This window comes from Ipomoea nil, unplaced genomic scaffold, assembly GCF_001879475.1.
Source record: "Ipomoea nil cultivar Tokyo-kokei standard unplaced genomic scaffold, Asagao_1.1 scaffold1932, whole genome shotgun sequence".
NCBI lineage: Eukaryota > Viridiplantae > Streptophyta > Magnoliopsida > Solanales > Convolvulaceae > Ipomoea > Ipomoea nil.
Genome location: NW_017618360.1, coordinates 1,790,542 through 1,802,772, shown reverse-complemented (window position 1 = coordinate 1,802,772; position 12,231 = coordinate 1,790,542). Strand labels below are relative to the sequence as shown.

The 12,231-nt window shown below is 34.7% G+C and overlaps 2 protein-coding genes across 2 annotated transcripts; one reads left to right on the top strand and one right to left on the bottom strand.

Annotated features, from left to right (window-relative positions):
* Nucleotides 1–964: 964 nt before the first annotated feature.
* Nucleotides 965–4,066, top strand: LOC109193885 (protein FAR1-RELATED SEQUENCE 5-like). Its single transcript, XM_019344711.1, has 3 exons — nucleotides 965–1,182; nucleotides 1,386–2,457; nucleotides 2,959–4,066. The coding sequence occupies exons 2-3, from the start codon at nucleotides 1,523–1,525 to the stop codon at nucleotides 4,064–4,066; spliced, it is 2,043 nt and encodes a 680-aa protein (XP_019200256.1). The 5' UTR covers nucleotides 965–1,182; nucleotides 1,386–1,522.
* Nucleotides 4,067–4,930: 864 nt separating this feature from the next.
* On the bottom strand, nucleotides 4,931–10,618 carry LOC109193884. Its single transcript, XM_019344710.1, has 9 exons — nucleotides 10,486–10,618; nucleotides 8,545–9,413; nucleotides 6,988–7,826; nucleotides 6,550–6,747; nucleotides 6,270–6,444; nucleotides 6,041–6,169; nucleotides 5,439–5,582; nucleotides 5,141–5,350; nucleotides 4,931–5,047 (listed from the first exon to the last, which is right to left on the bottom strand). Exons 2-9 carry the CDS (start codon nucleotides 9,409–9,411, stop codon nucleotides 4,931–4,933), a joined length of 2,679 nt encoding a protein of 892 aa, XP_019200255.1. The 5' UTR covers nucleotides 9,412–9,413; nucleotides 10,486–10,618.
* Between the last annotated feature and the right edge of the window lie 1,613 nt (nucleotides 10,619–12,231).

Genomic DNA, 12,231 nt, shown 5'->3' with positions numbered 1-12,231 from the left:
ACATCTAAATACCTTATTTTAAATTTTATTTTCATATATTATTAGCGAACGGATTAATCTCATCACAATATACTAAGAAATTTACATAAAAATAACTACGAACGTGAGTACGCTTTCACTCCTGGCCGGACAGGAGTACGCTTTCACTCCGATTGTCATGCAGTTGCTATGTACGTTGGTTTGGGACAAGTCCGGAGGTTATTCTTACCTTGGTTATCCTATACATAGTTGTGTTCTATTATTGTATTTTATTCTTTCTAGTGAGTTAGTTTTTGTTCGTCGTTTTGTAAATCAATTGGCTCATGTTCTCACAAACATGGTACATTCTGATCACGCAAATTATGCCGTGCAACCGAATGCACCTAGCAAGGTGCATACGGTTGCAAAACGGCGCCGTTTTACTAAAAAACGACACGGCGCGCACAAAATCAAAAAAAAAAAAATTGGATGGCCGTTAGCGGCGTTATTCATATCATATTTGGTAGTTTTGCGATTTTTTGGTAGTTTAGCGTTTTGATTGCAGTATACGTAAAATCGCAATCGCAATAGCGATCGCAGTCGTTTTCCTGATTTATTGTATGGATCTCATGATGGATGATGCAGTAGACCAGAGAGACGAGGCATTAGATCAGAGAGATGAAGCAGGCGATGAATTGCATACGGTTCCAGGTTATTTTGCAGTTTGATTTTTATGGATTTGTGGTCGTTTGCAATTTTTGCAGTGTGATATATTGTGTAGGTGTTTATATTTAGTGTGATGTTTATTGTGTATGTGATGTTTATGTGATTCTAGTCTGAGATCATTCGTAACTCTTGGTGTTTATGTGTTTATGGTTTTCTGAATGAACGAAATATATATCCATAATCTTTGAACTATAAATCCAGAAGTTGTGAGTTATATATCCAGAATTATAGTAGTATATATCAAGGATTTTGTGAATGGATACTCTGTTCTGGATTGTATATCCATAATTATTGAACTTTTATGTCCAGAAACTGTGAGCTTTATATCCAGAATTCTATCACTATACATCCAGAATTATAATACTATACATCCACAAATTTCTAAACTGATACTCTGTTCTGGCTTTTAACACTATGCAGTCAGTGAAGATGTTGTTGTTGATTCACCAAGTTCAGATCCAATAGAGTTAGACATTGATGGTTCTTCTTCTAATCCAGGTCTATATGTAGTTTTATATGATCATAATTCACAGTGTTCAGCATTGTTATATGTTCATTCTTTTTCCATGGAAAATGTTATTCCTTTTGTAGAGCATGGCTGGATTTATTCGGCATTCCCCGCACCCCCTCTACATAGGAATTATATTTTCAATGGAACGTGTATTATTTAGTATACTTGAGGTTATATATTGCATTTGCAGTTGATGAAGATTTGGTTGGTGTTGTTGTAAGTAACGGGGTTGAAGCGTATGAGTTGTATAACAATTATGCATATAGAGTTGGTTTTAGTGTGAGGAAGGGTAATCAACGGTGCAAGGTATATAGCAAAACAGTCCAAATGAAGATGTTTATGTGTTCTAAAGCTGGTTTTAAGGTTAAGGCAAATGCTGGTGTTAGGGCATATTCAAAAATTGACACAAGGTCAGGGTGTGGTGCATGTGTTCAGTTTGACGTCGGTGAGGATGGGTTGTGGACGGTTACAAAACATGTAAAAGTGCACAATCACGAGTTATGTGCTGTAGACAAGAGTCATCTTCTGCGTTCACATAGAAATGTGGGTGATAATCAACTGTTATATTTAAAAGATTTGAAGAAGAGTGGTGTTGCAATGGCAGATGGTATTAGGTTCTTGAAACATCAAGCAGGGGGGTCTCCATTAGTTGGCTTCACTAATCGAGATGCTTATAATTCAATTGCTTCTGATACATCAAAGCGTTTGGATGGAACCGATTCGAACTCATTAATTGAAATATTTAGGAAGAGGCAGTCGACTGAGTCTGATTTTTTCTTTGATTTTGAAGTTGATTGTGATTCAAGACTATGCAGTTTTTTTTGGAGGGATGGTCGGATGAGACAAGACTATGAGTTGTTTGGGGATTTATTAGTGCACGATACAACTTATCGCACTAATAAATATGATATGATTTGTGGCCCTTTTGTAGGGATGAACCACCATTGCATGAATGTAATGTTTGGATGTGGTTTTCTGATGAATGAGAGGATAGAATCATTTGTGTGGCTGTTTAGAGCATTTTTAAGGTCTATGAATGGGAAATGTCCACAGACTATCATGACAGATCAATGTGCATCCATGGCTGCTGCTATTTGTCAGGTGTTTCCAACATCACGTCACCGTCTTTGCATATGGCATATTGGCGAGAATTCGAAGAAGCATATCAAGGCGTTAAGGAATAACAAGGATTTCTTAGATATGTTTAACTGTGTGTTGAAATACACAGAGACTGAAGCTGAGTTTGAATTTTATTGGACAAGGTATGTCCACTACTTTTTTTTTTCCTTTTTCGATTCCAGTAATTGAATTATGGATGTTTAGTATTAGAATTATGGTCATATAGTATTAGAATTATGAATATATAGTATTAGAATTATGTGAACATGTTGTAGTATAGAATGGAACTTCTTGATTTTTCCTGAGTTACATGCATTTAATTTATGGATTTATAGTTTTGGAATTGTGAATATACAGTGTTAGAATTATGGACATATATTATTAGTTGTCTGAACATGTATTAGTGAAGCAGTGAGCTTCCTGTTTGTCTCTAAATTATATGCATGCAATTTATGGATTTATAGTATTGGAATTGTGGATATATAATATTACAATTATGGATATATAGTATTAGTTGTCTGAACATGTAGTAGTGAAGCAGTGAGCTTTCTGTTTGTATTATATGCATTCAATTTGTGGTTTTATTATATTGGAACTGTGGATATATAGCATTAGAGTTCTGAACATATATCTTATCATTTCAGGTTGGTGACTGACTACAAGTGCCACAAGAATAGTTGGATACAAAAGCTGTATGACTGTAGGGAGAAGTGGTGTCCAGCATTCAATAAGGACTATTTTTCAGGGGGCATTTTATCATCGCAAAGGAGTGAAACTACTAACCATTCGATTTCAAGAAGGTTGTCCAAGACTGCAGGTCTATGTGATTTTTATTCATCGTTTGTTAGTGTAACTTCTGAATGGAGGAGCAAAGAGAATGGTGAAGACTTTCGTTGTACTCAAGGGGTACCCAACATGATGATGGAGCACGTGAAACTTCTGTTACACGCTAGAGAGGTATATACGATTGAGATATATTTTTTGTTTGAGGAACAATTCATGAAAGGCAATGTCTGTCATCAAGAAATGGTGTTGAATGAAGGTTGTCAGTTCAAGTATCACGTATGGCGTCCAGATATAGATATTATAAGGCATGAAGTCAGTTTTAAGTTGTCAACCTTAGACATTTCGTGTAGTTGCAAGTTGATTTCGGAGTTAGGAATTTTATGCTGCCATTGTTTACGCATTCTTCATATACACTGTGTTTCAAGTATTCCTAACAAATATATCATGAAAAGGTGGACTAAAAAGGTTGCTGATGGTAGGGATGTGAATACTGGTTCAATGTTTTGTAGAGCTGGTGTCCCTCCTTCAATTTGGGTTGTGGAGATTTGCAGAAAGTTTCAAAGACTGATTTCATCTAGTCAAGATAACAGTGTAACTAGGCAGTTCTGTGATGAAGCAGTTGAGGAAGCAAAGAAAAAGGTTGAAGCTGAGATTGGCTATGTGCAAATTGAAGAGTGCGGTGTTTCATCTTCAAGTGGTGTCATTCAAAATCCTTCAAACCGGAGATCAAAAGGTGAGCGTAACGTAAGGAGGAGTAGTGTTATTGAAAAGAAGTACAGTGCTGCAAGGGGGAGGAGGAGTGCTGCAAATAAAGTTGCTTCGAGTACAAAAGGTGCTGTTCAGTCGTTGGTTTTGGAAAGTCTATCTGAGATTGCCGGGGATGGGTACCTTGTACATCCAAGTTCTGGGAGTTCGGAGTTTTGTCAGTATAGTAATGATGTAGATGATAATGCAGTTGTAGATTGAGAGTGGGGTTAATACCAGTTGGTAGCTAGCTGTTTTGAGGATATCAATTTACAAGTTGTTTGATCTGTGTATTCAAAATTTTAGTACTTGTTGATTTGCAGGTTTGAAGCTATATATCCATAATATTAAAGCTACATATCCATAATACTAAAGCTATATATCCATAATATTAGAGCTATACATACATATTCTGAGAACTATATGACCATAAAATATTGGAATTGTGTGTCAAATTAGTAAAAGTGTTCATAATGTTATATCATTATATCCACAATATTAAAGCTATATATCAATATGTAAACTGGTGAACTTGATGTTTACACTTATGTAAAATGTAAGTTCACAGCTGAACGAATATTCATAACTTTATATCAATATGTCCACAATCTTAAACCTATATGTCCATAATTCTGAGAACTATATGACCACAAAATATTGGAATTGTGTGTCAAATTAGTAAAAGTGTTCATAATGTTATATCATTATATCCACAATATTGAAGCTATATATCAATATGTAAACTGGTGAACTTGATCACTTATGTAAAATGTAAGTTCACAGTTGAACGAATATTCACAACTTTATATCAATATGTCCACAATCTTAAACCTATATGTCCATAATTCTTGAAATATGAATATATGAATATTTGAACGGTATGTTTATACTTATGTAAGATGTTCATAATTTTATATCCATACATCCACAATCTTAAACCTACATGTCCATAATATGAGAACTATATATTCAGTGAATTTCATAGATCGAATTTCAAAAATTGTGATAGAGTTGTTACAAAACAACCATAAGAACAGAAAATATTAAAATATTCATCCACAAAAACATTCATTGATCTTTCCAGTTTTACTTCTTCTTGTCTTCAATCTTTGCAGCTTTCTTGACCTCGCCTTTGACGCTGTTCAGCTTTGACATGATGATACAAGCAGCATACTTTGCCCTCAACTCAAGAATGAAGCTAGCCTGTAAAATAAGAAAAATAAATAACTAGTTCATTGTAATTTTTTCATCACTTTTTGATGTAGTTGGAATGTAATATATTTATGTTACTCTTACATTCGTGCACATATGTTTCTTGAACCCAGGATCCCAGTTCTCGAGAGCTCCACCCATGTAACTCTCCATATGCCGCATTACATATATGCCACAGTCGGTGACATTCTCTGCATTTTTCCAGTGCATGGCAAGGAACTCTACTGGCATGCTGTTCAGTTTGTGAGTCAAGGTGGATTGTCCTGCTTCCAGGTACGCCTTGAATGCTTCAATCTGGTAAAAAATTAGCTCAATGTTCATAATGTTTTAAATTCAATATATAGGTGACAATAAGGAGATTTTTTAATATAATATAAGCTACCAGTTTGTATGGACAGTCTCCATATTTATCAAGCTCTGAAACACCAGCAGGCAATTCCTTGTTGTCTATCACCTGAACCTTGGATTCCTTGACATTTATGCACACAACAAAGTAGTGTGCATGGCGATGCACTGGGAAAAATATCTAATTCCAAAACAAAAGGTTATTATTTGAAACAACTACATACCCAGGTACTGTTAACTGCATGGGTATACATTCATATTTGACAGAGTACTATATATCCATAATTATAAAACTATATATCCACAAAATTCAGAAATTTATAAAGATCCTAATAAGCCGAGTATATTCCAAGCTTCAAGCATATAAATCCACAAATTAATAACTATACATCCAAAAACTACATTACCATATATCCAGAATTCTTAACAGCCTGTTCACAGAGTAATACATTCATATATTAACAGAGTACTACATATCCATAATCACATAACTATATATCCACAATTTTAAGACTATATATCCACAAATTCAGAACTTTATAAAGGATCTTATTAAACTTTGTATATTCCAAGCTTCATGCATATATATCAATAATAAAATCTTAAATTATTAAATTAAGTGTGTGTAATAGATCTTACAAGGTCTGCATCACTGATTTCCAGGTTTCCAAAACTTGATATTTCATAATTCAATCTATCATTGAAATTTTCCATCCTTTTCTCAGCTGGGAGACTTTTCATCCAATCATCAGATGGATCAAGCTGCAGCTGTTTTTGAATACACAGAAATGCAAAAAATGAGTATTCAAAAGGCTTAGAGTACTAGATTTTTAAAAATGCGCATTTGCATGTCAAAAATAACTCTTACATGTGGCAGTGTGGTGAAGAATACGCGTTTTGGTATCCCAACAGCACGTTCTGTGTTCTTCAAAGTTAGCCGCAAAGACCAAACATTCAAGAAGTCTATATCCAACTCACCATTGCTCAAAGTTGAGAAGTGACGCCTTGTTAGGTAGTAGTCACCATAGCTGAACAGCAACTCACTACAGCACCAAAATAACAATAATAATAATAACACCAATAGTTATAATAATATGAACTATCTAAGTAATTTAAAGGTTATTATAAATATATGTGTTCAAACATACTCTTCTGGGTGTTCGGTAGACACACTCAAGAATGCATAGTTTGAAATGATTTTTTCCCGTGGAGTTGTAGTGCGTATAAAACCTGCATTCTGTGTCCAGTATGGTGACCTCAAACAAAGAGGTTTGTTCCTGAATCGTCGCTGGGGTCTCATCCTAACAGTCACGTCATCAACATCAGACTCACTTTCTTGCATGGCACTGTTGTTTATATATCCACAGCATTAGAACTTTATATCCATAATATTAAACATATATGTACATAATCATAGAACTATATATTCACAGATTTAAAATGTTCATAATTTTATATCTATATATCCACAATTTTAAAGCTATATGTCCACAGTTGTAAAAATGTTCATAAGTTTATATTCATAATTTTAGCACTATAAATTCATAACGTTAAAGCCAAATGCAAATAACAAACTGTAAATTTACCAATCAAAGTCATCAACATCAGCATCAGTAGCAGCGGCATGACGAACATATCTCTGAAATGGGACCCTAACAAGTGGAGGAGTTACTTGTGCTTCCAAGGTCGTTGACAGTCCTGCATCCTCTCCAATTTGTTGAACCAAAGCATCCAATGGTAGGTCCTCTTCAACTACTTGCTCTGTGTGTTGCTCACATGGCTGCGGTTGCGATTCATTGCAGTGTATTCCCAAATCAAATGATGGAGCTTCAAATTCCATGGTTCTTGTTGTCTTCTGAAATGCTTCCACCAATGAATCCACTGCAGCGGTGAAAGTTTCACTCCCAAAGAATATGTCATCCAACTGAGATTCAGTTGGAATGGAAGTTGATTCAATTGCGCTTGCAGCACCTAGCATGTTTGATATCCCTGAGAACGCTTTCTTCATGACTTCAATAGGTGCGCCCTGCTTTCCAATTTCAGACATAGCTTCACCAAACTCCAGGACATCTGATGCTAGCTTTTGGAGCACACGGGTCACCCGATCAACACTTGAGAGTGGCTCACTTGTAGTTGGTGTCGGTGTTGCAGTAGCAGGAGTAGAAGAAGTAGTAGCAGCAGCAGTAAATGCAGGTTGTGGTAGTGAGGTTGTAGCAGCAGCAGTGCCTGCAGGTTGTTGCAGTGAGGTGGTAGCATCAGTCCTTGGCTTCTTAACTCTAGGGATAACCCTTCCCTTTCCAAACCCACCAGCCCTTTTTTCAGCCTTGACTCTCTTTCTTACAAGCGTGGTTGTCCAAGCAAGTATGCTAGGGTATGTCCTGTTGATCTTCATTCCTTTGAATTCTACTCGATCAAAGTAGAACAGCTACAAATTACAGAAGATTATGTTAAAGATGAATTTAGAACAATTTATCCATGTATTCTTAATTGCATGGTCACAGTGTAATGCATAACTATATGTCCATAATCACATAACTATATATCCATAACTTTAAAACTATATATCCACAAAATTCAGAAATAAAAAATGATATTAATAAAATGAGTATATTCCAAGTTTCATGCATATATGTCCATAAACCCATAAATATACATCCAAAAACACATTAATATATATCCAGAATTATTAGCAGTATGTCCACAGAGTAATACATACATTTATTCACAGAGTACTACACATCCATAATCACATAACTATATATCCACAATTTTAAAATTATATATCCACAAATTAAACTGCATAAAGGACCTCATTAAACTGAGTGTATTCCAAGTGTCATGCATATATATCCATAAACCCATAACTATACATCCAAAAACACATTAATATATATCCAGAATTATTAACAGTATGTCCACAGAGTAATACATTCATATATTCACAGAGTACTATATATCCATAATCACATAACTATATATCCACAATTTTAAAACTATATATCCACAAATTAAACTACATAAAGGATCTTATTAAACTGAGTATATTCCAAGTTTCATGCATATATATCCATAATAAATTGTTAGTTATACACGTACAACTACATAAAATTCATGCAACTAGATTAAAGACAATAAGAACTGACCAATATCAATGTCATTGGCCCCCAAAAGCTTCTCTTTCTATCTTCATTGTAACTATCTATCGAGTCAATGAGAGATTGGTATGTGTAGGCACACCAATTGTACTCTTTAATCATATCAACATCAATCAATGAGTTTAAGATCCTGTACTTGGAGTAGCGTGTTGTGTTTCCTCGAAGCATGGAGGAAACGGCAAAGACTACGAAATCCCTCTTGAACTCATCACCATGATCAGCTCTCCTAACAATCTCATCTGGCATCTGTGTAGTTATTGGCGAGCCTGCTGTAATACCCCACCTCCTTCTCCATGAAGTCAGCAGCAGTTTGTATTCACGGGTTGAGGTGTCTTCCATCTTTGTCCCCTCATTGACCTTCAGAGGCCCTCGCGGGATTCCCAACGTGTATTCGACATCTTCCTCTTCAATGTGGAGACTATCATCCTCTAATACAAAATCACACCTGCAAACATTAAAGTTGTCCAGCAGGTATTGCACCAACTTTGATTCATTGGTGCAGAGTTGGAGATGAAGAAGTCCACCAAATCCAGTTTCTACGACAGCTTGTTTCTGTCGTGGTGAGAGCCTCTGGACAAGATCAAACATCAGCTTTGGCCCCATCCTCGTATTGAAGTAATCTCTCCTGTGTTCTCTAGTTCGTCGGCGCCGTCTCGTTGAAGTCTCTGCAACAGTTGTTTCCTTAGCAGGGCGTGAGCGCTGAGCTGCTTGTGAATTTAGGGCTGCTGCTGGTTGTTCACTAGTTGGATTAGAGCTCTGAGCTGCTTGTGAATCTAGAATTGCTGCTGTCCGGTACTCTGTTCTTCTTCTTTTTGTTTCTCTAAAAGCCTCAGCCAGTGTAGGTTCACGAGCCATTTCTGTAAATAAGAATTATTAAACTATACATCCATATTATCACAACTATTTGTCCACAAACATTTCAGAAACACACTAATTGAAGACAGGAATGATATTTTCATACATGCATAAGTATTAAACTATAAAACCACAAGTATAAAGCTATATATCCACAATATCACAACTATTTGTCCACAAACATTTCAGAAACACAATAATTGAAGAGAGGAATGATATTTTCAGACATGCATAAGTATTAAACTATAAAACCACAATTATAAAGCTATATATCCACAATATCACAACTATTTGTCCACAAACATTTCAGAAACACAATAATTGAAGAGAGGAATGATATTTTCAGACATGCATAAGTATTAAACTATAAAACCACAATTATAAAGCTATATATCCACAATATCACAACTATTTGTCCACAAACATTTCAGAAAACACACTAATTGAAGACAGGAATGATATTTTCACACATGCATAAGTATTAAACTATAAAACCACAATTATAAAGCTATATATCCACAATATCACAACTATTTGTCCACAAACATTTCAGAAAACACACTAATTGAAGACAGGAATGATATTTTCATACATGCATAAGTATTAAACTATAAAACCACAATTATAAAGCTATATATCCACAATATCACAACTATTTGTCCACAAACATTTCAGAAACACAATAATTGAAGAGAGGAATGATATTTTCAGACATGCATAAGTATTAAACTATAAAACCACAATTATAAAGCTATATATCCACAATATCACAATTATTTGTCCACAAACATTTCAGAAACACACTAATTGAAGACAGGAATGATATTTTCGAACATGCATAAGTATTAAACTATAAAACCACAAGTATAAAGCTATATATCCACAATATCACAACTATTTGTCCACAAACATTTCAGAAAACACCAAAAAACAATCAAACAAACAGAAAAAAAACAGAGTATTGATCTGTTTGAGAAAAATGCAAAATCGTGTTGCAAAACCCTAGTCAAAAATAACAAGAATATACAGCGAATATGAATGTTAACAGTCAAAAAACACAAAAATACATTATACCTGATGGAGAATGCGATGATAAAAGGCGACAATGCTAGAATGAAAATGGCGAAAATGGCAACAATGGTGAACAAAACACGCTCCGGCGACAATGAGATGAAGACGACGAAAATCGCGACTCCGAGTAGACAGAGAGAGAGATGAAGACTGCTACAGTGCGAAGGAAGTGTGTAGCTTGTTAGAGACGAAACGTTGGAAATGGCGGAAAAAGGAGTATAGTGGCGTTTTATGGCAATAATAATAATATTTTTTTTTTTAAATATCGGGATGAGTGAAACGGTGCCACTAACGGCACCGTTACTTCCCTGGCACTATACGGTGCCGTTTTCAACCGTGTGTACCAAGAACGGTACACACGGTTGCACGGTTGTGGCAAGTGAATTTGATGATCCTCCGAGCTTTATTTCTCATCTCATTAATTGAAGTTTTCGTCTCGGGGGTTTTAAAAAAAATAAAAAATAGTAATTATGAGTGTTTGTATCATGATATTTTAAAATTAAATTTTATGGGTGGGTAAGGAATGGCGATTTCAAAGTGGAGTGAGGAGGAAGCTACCTTTTCCCAATTACATTAATGGCGCCAAATCCAGACGACTTTTCATGAGATTGTTAGGGTTAACGACCTTCCAAACTGCCGTTTAATTTACTGTCCGGCCGTGATTGGTGCCACCTAACGGCATCAAACTCAACGAAACCATGATTATTGTCTTTTTAGATGGGACTAGGTATGAATTCTGCTACATAGACTCTCAAATCATTTTCCATAAATTTTATTTTTTGATATGTCGGGCACTAATATGTTACCTTTTTCATGTGACTCACAATACAAGTGTCTATATCAATATTTTATATGTGGAAGTAAAAATTAAGAATAGAAAATGAGAATAATGTAGTATTTTCTGCTATGTATAGTGCCACCTTCCAAGTAGACTTGCCCCAGTACATAGTTTAGGACAAATTATTTTGTGGACCATGATCCACATAGATGTGTGGATCATGAATGCAATATACATTTCTAATATACTAAAAATGCATTATTTGAGTACCGAATGTTTGAATGTATATTATTTGATACTATATATAAAAAAAATTATGTACTTTCAAATAATGTACTTTATGTATACAAATAATATATTTTTAATATATTAAAAATGTACTTTTATTTATAGTTTACAGTGGACCAGGTCCATGGAATAATGATGGGTAGTTTAGCCACCTAAAATGGTCATAATAGACCCAAATTGAAGGAAAAAGTAGTTCGAAAAGTGCACATGCATTACTTAAGTGGATCAAAAGTTATGAATTATAGCTCTAAGCCTCTAATATAAACTCAATTACGAGAATTTAATCGTATCTTATGAATTATTTTAAAATCTTCAAATGCATTAAAGATACAATATTGGTTGTTTTTTTTTTTTTTTTTTGAAAACAAAAAATATTGGTTGTTGAATGACACAAGAAATATAGTTTTGTGTCATTTTTTACTTGTTTAAAAACAATATGATAGAAACGGGTTGAATTATATGACTGGTGATTTCAAATGGAGATTAAGTAATTGACGGATATTGAAGGAGGCCAAAGGTTGGGAGGTATTGTGAGTAATTTGCTAATAACTTACAAATGTGAATTGAAACAACACCAAGAAATGAATTTATGACATATTTATAGTGAACAAAATACACGTGATTTTCTCGCTAACTCGTTATGCATATTCAAGATGAATTAATTTCACTTTTGGTCCCATGAC